The sequence below is a fragment of the Notamacropus eugenii genome, chromosome 7, assembly GCF_028372415.1.
Source record: "Notamacropus eugenii isolate mMacEug1 chromosome 7, mMacEug1.pri_v2, whole genome shotgun sequence".
Lineage (NCBI taxonomy): Eukaryota > Metazoa > Chordata > Mammalia > Diprotodontia > Macropodidae > Notamacropus > Notamacropus eugenii.
In genome coordinates, this window is record NC_092878.1 from 132,638,828 (window position 1) to 132,654,513 (window position 15,686).

The window sequence follows — 15,686 nt, forward strand, 5'->3', positions numbered from 1 at the left end:
AGATGTCATTGGGAGAAAGTGAGGTTATTCATGTCAAACAATCTGAAGACTTCCTAGCACCATATAAATGCCAGTTATTACTACCATGAAAAGAAATAGGGGGGCTGGGAGAAGGGTCAAGGGAAGATGATGACTTCCATTCTGGACACACCAAGTTTGAGATGCTGGTAGAATGTGCCCAAGTTGTCAACAGCCTAGACATATGGGACTGGAGGATCTCAGGGAAGAGATTAGAGCTAGAAATAGAGTTCTGGGCATCATCTACATAGAGAAGAGATGGATGAATTCATGGGAGCAAATAACATTACTAAGTGAGAGGGAAAACAAAATGTGTTGAGAACAGCATTTTGTTTATTGAATTGAATCAAACTGAATTGACTGCTTCATTTAAGGCACAGAAGGCAAATATTGATTTAGCAAAGAATATTCAGACAGAAGATGAAACAGGGGGAGTGGTTCCATCAAAACCAGGGGAGGAGAGGGTATTCAAGAAGACGGGGCCCAGAGGACTAAATGTTATAGAAAGCTTACAAATGAATACAACAAAGAAAAAGTTGTTGACCACATGGTACAATCTAAGTGTGTACCCTTAAAGGAAGCCTTCCCTGATGCACCCTGATTCTACTTGTCCTTCAGTTTTCTTATAGTGTCTCTCCTTACGGCAATCCTGAAATGCCCACAATATGCCAGACCTGGTGCTGGGTGGCTGCTGGGGTTACAAAGGCACACAAATGAAACAATCCTTAACTGCAAGGAGTTTATATTCTAATAAGAATGCTGACTTCCTTTTTTTGTTTTAATAATTACTTTCTCTCAAGAACTTTGGAGTCTGAATGCAAATGGAAGCATACTATTTGCTTTCCTTTTCTTTAGTTGTTTCATTTTGTTTCTTCTTTTCCCATTAGTGCTAATTCTTCTTTACATCATGACTAATGTGAAAATATGTTTAATATGAATGTAGAAGTAGAGCCTATATCAAATTGCACACCATCTTGGGGAAGGAGGAGGAGAGGGAAGGGGAGAAAATCTGAAACTCCAAATCTTATGGAAGTGAATGTTGAAAACTCAAAATGTAATAGTTACTTTCTCTCCTATACAGTAATTATTTATGTCCATCTATTTTATCTTTGTATTTTGCACTAGCTTTCTTGGTATCCCCAATATCTATCACAGTACCTATATTTCAATTAAATAGAGTAGAATGGATTGAAAAAAGCCAAAATAACTGAAATGGAAGTGATTACTTACCTTAAGGGCATCCTGTGTGTCATCTAGACAGTAGACTCGCATGCTGTATTCCAAAGATGAGCAAGACAGTGGCCCAAAGATGGCAAGTTTTAGGCGCTTTGCTGCTGCTTTGGTGGTGGACTGCCCAACCAAGGCGTATGTGCTCAGTGTCTCTGTGAGAATGTGGCAAGCTTCTAGGTCCAACTGAATGTAGCATGGGGTGGTGAAATTTTCCTCTCCAACCACTACCACATCCTGAGGGAGAATGAGAAAGCAAGCACAGCTGAGGAAAATGCTGCAGACTCAAGGCGTAGAAATGACCAGAGCAGCTAAGAAGTCCATATTCTAGCTTTCTTTTGGCTATGGGAATGAGAGAAATGCTGCAATGCACACACGTAGCGCTCAAAACTCCATGTTGCCCTTTGGATACCCGGACCTGACCTCTTTGTGTTGGAAAGATAAATATAAAATGAGACCATCCTGGATCCCATGACATTTAGGGTAGAAAATACATACAGATGAGTAGTGTCCAGGAAACTGATTTTTATTGTGGGCTGGGGGGACGTTACCGGACAGATTACAAAGCACTTGAGCTAGGCAGGCCCAGGATTCCTGAAGGCTGGCTGGATGAGGCCAGTTAGAGTGTTAGGGGAGTTTTTACTCATTCACTCACTAATCAATCAGAATTGCTCAATATAGGCTATGGCACATAAATAGTGTTGTGTGTGTGTGTATATTTGTATTTATACAACAATACATACATGTATGTATGTATCTGACAAAATATTAATTTAATTATTTTCATCATGATTGATTTTTGAACCAATTTTCTAGTTCGAGTCATTTTTAGTTTCTTGTTTCTTCATGAGAAATACTATTAGTATATATTAGTATATATAAATGTATGTATATATATATATATATATATATAGTGTTGTGAATTGAATAGATTTTTGCAACAGCAAGGGTTTTGAAAAATAGCAGATATTGTCAAATACTTCTTTTTCTCCAACTTTTTTTCTACACATACACACACACACACACACACACACACACACACACACACACACACATACAGCGTCCAAAACTCCATATTGCCCTTCCCAAATAATCCTGCCAACAGGACTGTAGGGGAAATGGTATATGTCAAAACCGCATGCTTTTAAACCACCTTCCATATGCTCAGAGGGATAAAGGCTCTCAATTAATTCCCCATCTGACACTTCAGACTCTGCACGTGGTGTGAGGTCTTTCAAATTACCTGGAGAAAAATGGAAATAAATGGGGAACATGTATTGTAAAAGCAGCTGGGAGTAGGACCAGGCTCTGCAAATTCAGTTTTAATCTCAGCTGCCTTAAGCTGCATAGCAGATGATCTGCATGAAGCTTGGAGGCTAAGAACTAGGATCCATTAGGTTTTCTTTTAAAAAATTTCTTTTATTATAAACAAGTTCAGGCTCCATGACTGGAGAGAGGCACAGAAGCATCAGCCACCTCAGAATGCTATCTGCTGGTTGCGCCATGAACATTTGTGTGGCTTTTGGCAAGGGTTATCTGCTGATGGCAATAGAACCATCTGTTGGGGAGTTGTTCCAAAAGAGAGAGGAGTTTGTTTATTTATTTATTTCTTCATTTAGATATTTATAATTTATATCACACACATTTCCAAAAAGGATTTGAAAGTTCTTAGTAGGTATCACAGAGCTTGGTATATTACGAAGGTAATGAAAAGAAAATTATTTGTTGTTGTTTTTTCCCCCACAATGGTTCTATGACCCTTGAGCTTTTTCTATAACGCATTTGATAGCATATCTTTATTCTAAAGATTTATTGTTTAGCACAGCCAAACTGGACTACAAGCTTTTCCTTGTTTTCCACCTCTGGCTTGTATGAGCCAGCCCACAATGTGGTGTATAATGTACACTTATTTCCATCTCCCACCATCTTTTTCATTCAGGTTATACTCACTCTTTCTCTCTATGACTCATTTCCTTTCAACATCCCTCTACTCAGTCATGTTGGGGTTCCCTGAGATGGAATATGACTATAGAATCAATACTCACAGGGCTTTAAGGGGTAACTCTTGTGTAGGGATAATCACTCCTACTAACACTGTAGTCCATGAATTCCTACTGATATTTTTCATTAACAAATTGGCCACCAATACAAATTAGAATTAACCAAAACATTCACTGAAAATGGAAAGCAAATATATACTATTTATATAACATTCCATCTATAAACCTGAGTCCATTCTCCCACTAATGCACATGGTCTCCATGGAGAGTATGGGAGCTCAAGCTAGTAATCCTAGGGTAGTAAACCATGGATGTAATGAATACATTTATCAAGAGCAACTCACAACTCTGAAACTATAAAATTTGTTATCCTTCTGTTTCAGAAACTGTCAACAAAAGTTCCTTGGTAAACATAACTTCCATGTGAACAAATGCCTCCATTGCTAAGCTGAACTGATTTGTATTAAACTGACACCTTATCAGACAGAGCATCTCAGTCCATAAGCCAATATGCTGAACTGCTTAGATGCTTCACTTCTATGCTATTCTAGACATGTTTTGTCTATGTCCCATGCTGTTCTATGCTTATCTAGACTTTCTCCTCAATAGCAACTGTAGTATCCATCACTTCTCGCTTTAGGCTTAAGTGATGTCCTCAGTTGAAATAATGTTATGCTCTTATAGAAAAAGGCAGTAACCTTTCTCTTCATATTGATTTTTGAAAAAATGCTCTACTTTTTTAAGCATGATTTTTCTTCTTTTCTACCTGTCAGCAAAAATTGGTACACTGCAGAGAAATGTCTGTTATCTTCTATTTTCTTTTCTTTTCTCAACAAGTGGCACCAGAGCACAAAATATATTCTCTCCAATCTTATTGAAACCAATCTTATCAATAAAATGGGCAACTGCCTTGCTGTATGCAAATTAGCTGCTACTGTCTCATACACTCAACTTGTGCTATCTTCAGAACATTCAGCAATGACTTTTCCTAGATTACAATGAAGTAGACTTATGCCCTAGACAAGTGACATTTCAAACATCAGTACACTTATACTTGGATTTTACTGCTGGATACTTACACCTGGATACACTCCTGGATTTTACTCCTTCCTTATCTCTGCCACCTGACTCCTGTCTCCTTTCAAGACTCAGATCAGTTACCATCTCCTCCAAGAAGTACTTCCTGATTCTTCTATTTTCACCCTCCCACACCCAATACTCTGTCACTCCTTAAATTATCTTGCAATTATATATGCTGCATTTCCTTAGTAGGATGCAATGTCCTTGAGATTGGAGAACATTTTAATTATCCTTGCATCCCCAGAATCTAGCACAGTACCTTGGACAGAATGGGCATTTGATAATCATTGAACACCATTCAAAACAAACAAACAATGCCTGGTTCACACAGAAAGATACATATTTAATCAAAGCAAAAATATTAGGAAGCCGAAACAAGAATAAGAATGGCTGGTGACCACACTCTTTAAATAATGACTTTATTTGAAGACTCCAAGGAAGGAAAGAAGATGAGAAAGAATGAAATTTCCATTCTTCTAGTTTCTTCTTAGCCAAAAGGATGTTTAGGAAGGGCTTAAGCAGAGGAACCACACCTAGATGCTATTAGAGGAAATGTATATTCTACATACAGTCTAGAGAACACCTAAGCAGGAAGTAAAGTGTGAAGACTTCAGCCCCTTTGTCTGTAGCTTCTCATTCCAACTTCCATGCTCCTCCCCAGGAAGAAGGGACAGAAGCAGGAAGTTCACCTGGGTGTGCTGGATTCTTTGGCCTGTGTTCTTAGTCAACCTAAAATGTGGGAACATTCAAAAACTGCCTTGACCTGAGGCTGTAAAACCTAATCATAGGATCCCAAAACCAGATGTGGAAAAGACCTCAAAAGTCATCTAGTCCTGGGGTGGGGAGCCTGCAGCCTTGAGGACACATGTGGCCCTCTAGGTCTTTGAGTGAATGCTCACAGGTGAGGACCTAGAAGGCTATATGTGGTCTTGAGGCTACAGGTTCCCCACTCCTGATCTAGTCCAATGCACCTTTTTGTTCTTTTTTAACCAGTACACTCTACTCTCATCTCTATCTTTGTGCCTTTATACTGGTTATCCTTTGGACCTGGAATTCAATCCTTCCTTACTCCACCTCATGGAATCTATTGTTTCCTTACAAACCCAGCTCAACCTCCACCTTCTACATGTGACCTTTCTTGTTTCCTCTTAGTACTAGGGTCCTTCTCTCTCTCCCAGACAAATTACCTCGGTTTTATTTGTCACAAATTATGTATGTGTGTGTGTGTGCATATATACATATATACACATATATATGTGTGTGTATGTGTATGTATACACATACACACATATAAATAAATAAATATACGCAGATACACACACACACACACACACACACACACACACACACATGCTCCCTCTTCTTTCAGAATGTTCTCTGAGGAAAAGCAACTGCTTGCCTTTGTATGCCCAGCCTAGTGCCCAGCACATAACAGGCACTCAATAAATGCTTGTTGATTGATCAACTGATGACAGTCAAAAAAGTTAAAGTGACCCTTAAGCCTCATGTCCAAAAGAGTAGCACTTGGAGCAAGGGATCCTATAGTTCTACTATCCTCAGCCTTTCTAATACCATATATATTCATTTCTAGAGTACTGTAGCTGCTTCTAGGCGCTGTATTTTAGGAAGAATTCTGACACTATTTCCATGAGAGATCAGCCTCTAGTGAGGGGTCTCAAGCCCATGCCATCATGGCATTGGTTTGAAGAAGCACAGATGGTAGGATAGAGGGGGAAAGTATGCGAGTACAGTAGGACTATTGCCTTTGGATATTTAAAGGACTGGCATGTCAATCTGTTTTGTGTATACTGATAGGATTGCAAAATGCAGGAAGGAGACGAACATATAACAAAGCTGGAAAGGTAGGTTGGGGCCAGGTATTTAAGGGCTTTAAAAGCTAAACAGAAAGAGTTTATATTTGATCCGAAGTGCAAGAGGGAACAATTTGATTTTATGGAGGAGGGGAATGACATGGGCAGATGTGTGCTTTAGAAAAAAAATCACTTTAGCAGCCGTGTGAAGGACGGATTAGAGTTGACTGAGACTTAAGGCAGAGAAGCAAATTATGAGGTTATTTCAATAGACCAGGAGAGACCTTATTAGGGCTTGAACTAAGGCAGTGCTCATGGGATCAAAGAGAAGGGGATGGATGCGAGAGATATTTTGGTGGCAGAAATTATAAAATTTGGCAACCGATTGTATTTTTAAAGTCAGAGAGAGAGAAAAGTCAAGGGTAAGATCAAGTTTGTGATACTGGGTGTCTGGAAGGATAGCAGCATACTCCACAGAAAAAGGGAAATTCAGAATAGGCTTGAGATTCGGGTAAAAGATGAGAACTCTTGTGGGCATGCTGAGTTTGAGATGCTGATGGGACTTCTAGTTTGTAATGTCCCGCTGGTAACTGGACACAGTTGGAGCCCAAAAGAGAAATTAGGGCTGAATTTATAGAACTAGCAATCATTTACATAAAGATGACAATTAAATTAAGAGGACCAGATAAGATCACACATCTGGGACAGATACTTATACAGTAATGATGGGGAACTTCAATTATCCAGAAATCCACTGGAACACTTTCTCACTGTCAATAACAGAACAGCTAATCACTTCCTGACTCATTTTAACGATAATCTAATGATAATTTCAACCTTTAAAGAACCAATAAAGGGAAGTTCTGTTCTGTATTTGATTCTTAATAATAGAGAGAAATATGATGGAAACCTTTAAGGGAAAACTACTACTTCTTCCTGGAGTTTGTGAGAGAAAATGTCACGGGCAGCAGAGCAAATTTCAAAGGGTTCCAAGGATGGATAGGGTCCCATGGATTGGAACTCTACAGGCCAGAAGGGATGGGGAAGACTCAACAATCAAATTCTGAAAATAAAAAGGGAAATGACTCTGATGGGAAGGAAAAAGAGGATTTGTCTTGAGTCCATTGTGGGTGCAAAAGGAATTCTTGAACCAATTTAGATTTGCTAAAAAAACAAACAAATGCATACATACTTACATATATATACACACACACACACACATACATATGTATATGCACACACATATAATTTTAAAGAATTATGAAGTGTGATCACTGAGCCACTGTTAGCAATATTTAAAAGCTTAAGGACAATGGAAGAGATATTGGTAGAGGTCGGATGTTTTCCTGTTTTTGGGGAAAAGGGGGAAAAAGTTCACAAACAGTAGGTCAGAGTGCTTGACTTCAATTCTTTGGGAAATTCTAGGAGAGTTCATTAAAGAGATGGTTATTGAAAATCTAGAAAATGAAAAAAAAAACAGATTAGGGATGACTAGTCCTGTAGTTTTTCTAGGACTTTGTGAAGTGTTTGATAACCTTTCATTCTATTCTTGCAGAAGTTCAGACTGAACAATAATAGAGGTGAATGTATTTGGAACTGGTTGAATCGGAGGACTCCAAGAAGAGTTGTTAATGGTTCAAGGTCAGCTTGAAAGGAGACTGCTGGGAGGTGTCCTGGACAGCTGGGACATATGTTCTCATCATATGTGCTTGACTCGTGCTATCTTTGTGGCTGCCTTTTGGTTGCTGGCGATCGTTCTCTTTGTTTTTACCATTTAAAAAAAAATTTTAGTAATGATTTGGATAAAGGCATAGATGATTTGTATGTTCTGATGGCACAAAGCTGTAAGGGATAGTTAAAATGCTGGATAAGAAGCCAGGATCCAAAAGATCTTATCAGGTTAGACCACTAGACTGAATCTAATAAGATCAAATTCAATAGAGATAAATGTTAAATCTTCCTCTGGGGTACCAAAAATCAATTTCAGATGCACTGGAGGGTAAGGCAGCAATTTGACTGAAAAAGATCTGAGGGTTCTAGCTGACTGTAAATTCAGTCTGAGGGGGCAGTGGGAGGTAAGTCAAAAGCAAAACAAAAACAAAAAACCTAATCAAGCCAAGCTGTGTTCTTGTCCTGTAGGTTTAGAGAGGCCATGCTTCCAAGAATGAGGAGGGGATTTGCATGCATTACTCAGTAGATGCCTACTGTCAAACTCCAATGAAAACAGGGGTTGCTAAACCCTATAAAAGGATCCCTAGTTGCCATGTACTGACTTTGAAAATCACATTATAATTGTCTATTTTCTATTGTCTTTGTATTTATTTTATTAAATATTTCCTGATCACACTTGTGATTCAGGTTGTGTTTTCTCGATGTATTTGGTGCTTCTGATTTAGTGAAAAGAGAGCCATATTTGAAACCCCAAAGACCTGGATTCAAGTCGGGTTGTGTAACTGGACAAGTAAATCCCAGTGCTCTGGTCAACTCTTTAGGGATATAATTTGCAGAGGGAATTTCCTCACCTATACCAATGAAATCTAATCTTTATATTGTGTTATTAAAACTACTATTAATATTATTAATAATATTATTATTAATCTAAATGACATTTCTGATGTAAATCAAGTAAGATATTTGAAAAATACTTAGCACAGAACTTGGAATACAGTAGACGTTTACTTGTAGACTTGTTTTCTTCCTTTTCTTTTGCTTTCTTCCCAAAATATTTAGAATAAAGCTCAGTTCTTAGCGTGTTAAAAAAAGAAAATTTGCATACCAAGGATTCTCTGCTACTCTGAGTGATAAGGGAGAAAATCATCCATTTCTGTTTTCACTTTCCCCTTCTCAGGATGATGCCACAAGCTATCCCTCTATATTGAAAATGGATTTCAGGATTGATATTCTCAAAATGTTCAGTAGTTTTTGTATTAATTTTCTCCTTGTGATTTTTTTCTTCTATTGATATAGAAATGCATCATAAGTAATGCAAGGTTAACTTTGTATCATGTGTTATTCAGACCAAAGGGAATGAGTCAGATCCCCTTAATCTCTTGGCCTGTGATTCAGCTAATGTCTCACCTCAAACAGAATTACTCTGATCAAGTAGAATGAGAAAATGACAACTATGTGAGACCACTTGGCAAAGGTATCACTCACGAACCCTCTTATTGAAAAATGCTAAGAGGGCAATTTACCACACAGGCCCTCAGGCCTAATGTCAAAAAAGATGGACAGGATAAGCCAATGATGCAACACCCTGTCCATTTAGACCAGGGTGAGGTATAAGTAACATGTCATTTCAGAACAAAATTTTTCTTTCAAGTAAATCTTCCCCTTTTTGGCCTTAAGAATGAAATAATGGTTTCCCCCAGGCACTCCCTGGGAACTTTGTTCTTGTGTGAGCCATGGAGATGCTCTCTGGGGTCAGTCAGAACTCACCTCCCATTGCCCCTGTGGGGTCTGAGTCTTCAGCTGGATCTTCCAATCCTCTGTTTCAGGCTCTGCACAGTGATGCATGCTAAGAATGACAGGTCGAGTCAACAAGGCTCCAGGAGGCCCGCAACTCACCACCGGGGTCAACAGAGTCTGACTGTCTTCTACTGGGGGTCTGGTGGGACAGAAGAAATACGCATAAGGGGAAGGAAATGCAAAAAGGGGAGGCTTTTTCTTGGTACTCTTGCATTTGCAAAAATGCAATTTAAGCTTTTGCTTTTTTTTTGGTTAAAATTCCTCTCTCCCCCCACCATCATTTTCATCAACTTGAGGAAACTGTGGGTAAGATGATCAACTAGTATTTATTAGGCATCTACTCTAGGCCAGGCATTGTGCTAAGCATTTGTGATACAAAGGTAAAAACAAAAATAAAAACAGAACAAAACAAACAATGAAACTCTACCAGTTTCTGCTCTCAAGGAACTCATAGTCTAACGAGAAAAAGTGAAAATAGTACCAGTCTGAGACATGGGCTAGGTGGGGCTGAGGTCCACCTCTGTTACTAAGGGACATTGGGCTAGGAGGCACTTATTCTTTTGGGGCCCAGACATCCTTATCTGTTAAATGAGGAGGTTGGAATGGTTACCTTTAAGGTCCCTTCCAGGCCTGATGATCTGTGATTAATGGTAATAATAACAGTTAACATTTACATAGTGTCTACAACGTGCCAAACCCTGTGCTATTACAAATATTATTACAATGAATTAATGTAAAATATGATGTAAACAAAATGTGAAATTAATATTTGACAAATATTATCTCATTTGATTCTTCAAACAATCCTGTGAGGTAGGATTGATTACCCCTTTCTAACAGTTGAAGAAACTGAATCAGACAAAGGGTAAGTCATTTCCCAGGTTCACACATCTAGTAGGTGTCTGAAGCCAAACCTGAACTCGGGTCTTGTTGCCTTTAGGCCCAGAGCACTTAACTATTGGACCACTTTCCTGCCTATGTAATGAGATTGAAAGTCTCTGTGTTAAGATATACTTTTGGCAAATGCTGGTTCTTTATGGGAAGTATATGTTTCTTAGGACCTTTTTAATCCCCTTGCCCAAGCAAAGCTCTAGAGGCAGAGACCCAAGATCTCCATTATGCAAGATGGGGTGTGAAGGAACATCGAACAGACTACAGTCTGAACTTGACTTTGCTAATGATAACCCTGCACTTGTCCCTCCTATCTTATGTGTACGTATTCATGACTTGATTTTATATGCTTCCAAAATATAGGCCATAATGACAACCTCTTACGACCCTAGTTTCAACATTCTCCCTTGTACCTCAGCAGTTTTCCTGGGATAAGCCACAACTGTAGGAAAGCACATTAACTCTTTCTGATCTTCCCATGCCTGGATTGTTGTGGATGCTTGACAGGGATTGTGCCCGTCCATATTTCATGTTTGGTTAGCAGTCAACAAGTATCCTGGGAACTGGGAGGGGATACAAGTTGCCCAGAGTCACAGACTGAAACTTAGCCTAGAGTTTTCTGATCCAGAGGTTACCTCTCTATCCACTATGCCATGTTGAAATGAAGGAATAAAAGGCCAGAGAGGTTAAGTATCTGTCTAAGGTCATACATTTAATTAGTAGGAGATTGATTGGGCTAGAGCTTGGATCTATGGTTTCAATGGTATAGGCAGCTTTCAGTGACAACTTAATTTCCCAAAGCAGACTGGCACTTTCTCTGAATATTATATTCTTAGAGAGATGCCCGGGGCACTGAAAGGTTAAGATCAGGAACATACAAGAGTATGTGTGAAATGAGGCCTTGAGGCCCAAATCTTTCCAACTCCTGAAGCCAGCCAGATTAAAATTCAGGGCTCCTCCTGACTCCATGTCTAGTTGTCTTTCCACTTCACCAAGTGCTTGTTGCTTCAGAAAGCTTAGAATTCTAGAATTCTAGCATTTTAGTCTTGGAAGGAATCTCAGACATCATGCACTACAACTTTCTTAATGAACCCATTCTCCATAACATTCTGATCAGGTACTGGCCTTGTGTCACAGATGTCTGGTGCTGGGTCAGGGCTTACTACCTCCAAAGGTAGCCTGATTCATTCCTGAACACATCCACTTGTCAGAAAGGTTCCCAAATCTGTCTCCCTGTGACTTCCCACCATAAATCCTAGCTTTATCCTATGGGGTAACATAGAAAAAAAATCAAATCCTCATTCCATGGGCTAGTCCTTCAAAATCTGAAGATAACCTCCATAGCATTGTTTCCAAAGCTTGCCATTCCAGTTGCCTTCCGCTGTTTGTGGTCAGTTTCTCTCTATAATATAGTGTCCAGAACTGAACCTAGTACTTTCCAAGTAGTCTGACTGATGAAGCTTGAGATTCTACCTTTTTGATTTTTCAGTGTTTAATAAATGCTTCTTGACTGATTAATTAATCTATCCTGTTCCTCTCATTTTGTTAGTGAGGAAACAGCAGAAGTCTACAGAAGAGAGGAGAGTTGCCCAAGGTCACTCAGGCAGCTGGCATTAGCAGGATTCTGACTCTAGGCACATCTAGGGTTCTTTCCCACCACAGCTGTGGTGTCTGGTACTGTCCTCTCTATTTCACTGACATAAAAACAATAATAATCCTTACCATTTATACTTGTATGACAAAAGTTTACGAAGTATGTTGTGTACTTTATTTAGTCTCAGATGAGGAAAACTGAGACCCACTGAGATTAAACCCAAGGTCATACAGCTAGTACATCTCAAGAGCGAGAATAGGAGATTCTATCCTCTTTTTTAAAAGCTAACGTATAATCTTATTTCTTACATTGAATCTAATGTCTTGCGTGCCACTTCATGGGAATTGTTATCATTTTATCTCCTCTTTCCTAATGTTTGAGGTTTTCCTACCTCAGGCTATGAGTGAAATCAAGAAGCAAGCGTATTATCTTTAGGACACAGTAACTCTGAGGTGTAGCTCGACTATAGTATAAACCCTCTGAAAGAATTATGGGGCAAGGAAAGTGCTTCTAATGTGACCTGTGGCTTTTAGATACATTTGCTAAGTATAGAATTGTCCTCAATTCAAATTGTTTTAAATATATAAAAAGGCCAAGGGCAAAATTTCAATCCTATTTTTTCCTGCTCCAAGAAACAAGGCATAAAAGCATGATTTAGTGCTATTTATCCCGAGAATTGTATTCACAGGAGGAAGAAAGAGCTGGGAATATGTGAGTGCTTGCTTTACAAAGTAAGCACCAGGGAATCTTTGCCCCATTCTGTTAAAAATGACAAAGCTCATTCTGGCTCACCTACAATTTAGTAATGTGTCTCATAGCACATTTTGTAATGATAAGGGTCATCTTGACAAAATTCACTGTGCCACATTTAATTAAGTTCTCCCATCTCTTCTGAGAATGCAGCAGCTAATTAGTGATAGGAGGGGGAGTAGAACTCAGGTCTTTTGATCCACAGACCAGGTTTCTCTCTAATATATTACCTTCTTGTCATGTCCTCTTTTGAGGCCTGTCAGTGATGAACAGAAATTAATTATCCTATAAGAGAATCGCTATAAAGATGGGTTTAAGATTCATTCAATTTCCTAATGGGAAAATTTATATTTTGAGGTTACTCTCTACTTTATGGGAACAACTATAGATGAATTGTTTTTCTTCCCCTTCCAGAGCATTATATGGGCAGCTAGGTGGAGTAGTGGATAGAGAGCATCAGACCTGGAATCAGGAAGATTCTTCTTTCTGAGTTCAAATCTGGCCTCAGAGACTTACTAACTGGATGACACTGGGCAAGTTATTTAATCCTGTCTGCCTCAGTTCCTATCTGTAAAATGGCTAGTATCTTTGCCAAGAAAACCCCAAATGAGGTCATGAAGGGTTGGGCATGACTGAAACAACTGAACAGAAAAGTGTGTCATATGAGTGACAGAAGGCTGATACCGATCTGAGAGGATCATCTCATATTCTTTATTTCTTACAAATGGCTGACGTTAACTCTAGTTCTTTGGGTGAGGAGGATCTAGAACTTATCATCTGCCCTACTGCTTCTTAATGTCCTCCCCCACATCCTGCAGACCCCTAGGTATTGTCAACTGGCCTGCCAATACATCCTATGTAGGTGTGGACTTTAACATTCATTTTTACATTAATTCTTTCCATTATGTTCATGAGGTCTGTGGTCTTTAGCGACAAGAATCCCATCATTCCTATGACATCTGTTTCTATGGATTTGTGACTTTCAAGAGGTAAAATGTCTGACAATGTACATTTTTCCAGAACACGTGACAGTGAATAGATGGTTGGCTTTGGAATCAAGGTAAGTTGCCAACAAACATTTATTAATTACTTACTCTTGCTGGCAATACTAAATGCCAAGGATAAAAGAAAGGCAAAAACTGCTCCTTGCTCTCTGGTAACTTCTAGTCTGATGGACCCTGGTTCAAATTCTTTCTCAAACCAACGGTTACTGAGCAAGTACCTAACTTCTTAGAGCTTTGGTTTCCCTATGTATATAATGGATTGCATCATAACAAAACATATCCTCTATCTCACAAAGCTTTTGTGAGATAAGTGAAATAGACATACAAATTATTAATATGGAGTATCCAACATTTCCCCATTTTCCAATCTGAAGGTAAATATGCTGAAAATATTTCCTGTCTTCTGTCCCCTTTGGTACAGGTGCCAAGGAAAGAGGCCATCAGAGGGCTCTCCATGTGAGCCCACATCTTCCAACTTCCACAAGGGAAATATAGTTACTTTCTAAGGTTTGCTCTTTTGTCTACTGAGACATATAACACAGAGTGCCAACAAAGTCCTCTCAATACTAAATGCTTCTCAGGAGCAAAACCTGTCTCTAGAAATAAAGATAACTGTTTCTCTTTGGGCCAATTCTCCATGCCCGAGACAAGACCTTGAGGAATAGAAGGACCTTGAGTCTAACCCTGACACCAGACAAGAGTGAAAAAGCAATCTTGGACTTGGTGATTCTTTACTTCTCCTGTCATAAGATCTGTGAGCTCTAGTAGCCACTGCCCCTTGTTTTACACTGAAGATGAAAAAAAAGAACGTTTCATGTGAGTAAACAGAAGCCTTTTAGTGCATTTTATGTTGTTCAAATTTAGGGCAGAAATAATGCTTCAGAAAAAAGCTATTATTTTCTTAGGCAAGCTACTGTTTGTGTATGAGAAAAAAATACCACCTGGGGAAAAATGCTCTATATCATACAAACTAGAAATACTGCTATCTATATTTGAAAGGACAGAGAGAGAGAGAGAGAGAGAGAGAGAGAGAGAGAGAGAGAGAGAGAGAGAGAGAGAGAGAGAGGTTTTCTGCACCCACAGAAAAAAACTAAAAATGAAGGCTTTGTCGAGGAGGAGAAAAGGAAAGAAAACTTATAGTACATGGTCATTACCTGCTTCTGTTTGTCAATCAAGCTGCAGATAACACTGTCCAGTGCGGCAAAACAAATTGCCTTTTCCTTTCTTTCAGAAGACTAATGATAACTGCACACCAGGTCTCAGAATGTCTAGAGTGTCTTGCATCTGGAGATCCCAAAGTGCTTTACAATCATTAATCAGTCAGATCACACTGACCTCTTCTGAAGCTGGGACTCTCTGGCCTCTTTCTTTTGGGAGCCAAATAGGACACAGACTAGGCAGTGTTCTGTTACAGGAAACACTGCAACAAGTCCTCTGAAACTTCATTGTGGAGCTTTGTGCTTGATTTTCAAAGTAAAAATTCTCTTTCACAAAGATGTTTCACCATCTCAAAAATGTCCACAGATTCAAAAGAGGACATGTGATTGTATATTATCTCATTCAGTGTGATGTCTGATTTAGAAGTCTAGAGTAAGAGTGTAGTAAATGTGTTAAAGACATAGGTTTGTATGTGTGTTTTATAAGATCCTTGAAGGCAACAATTGTGTAGAGTTCAGTTCCAGACTCATGGTCTTTTCTCTCCTCCCCAATTCCTGCCCTCATACTAGGGGACTTGAAAACCCAAACTGATTCCCTCAAGCTGCTTATCTTTCTAATTTTTCAGCTTCTTTTCTCCTAAGCTCCCCCAAACCCACATACCAATAGTCAGAACTCTGAGCTTGCC

The 15,686-nt window shown here is 39.1% G+C and overlaps 1 protein-coding gene across 2 annotated transcripts in view; it reads right to left on the minus strand.

Moving 5' to 3' along the window:
• Window positions 1–15,686, minus strand: part of UNC5C (unc-5 netrin receptor C) — a 396,611-nt gene that overhangs the window by 39,749 nt on the left and 341,176 nt on the right. For both annotated transcript variants that reach the window (XM_072622972.1, XM_072622971.1), the window contains 2 exons: window positions 9,575–9,743; window positions 1,249–1,482 (listed from right to left, as the gene is read on the minus strand). In XM_072622972.1, coding sequence (XP_072479073.1) covers window positions 1,249–1,482; window positions 9,575–9,743 — 403 coding nt within the window. The remainder of the gene's footprint in view (window positions 1–1,248; window positions 1,483–9,574; window positions 9,744–15,686) is intronic.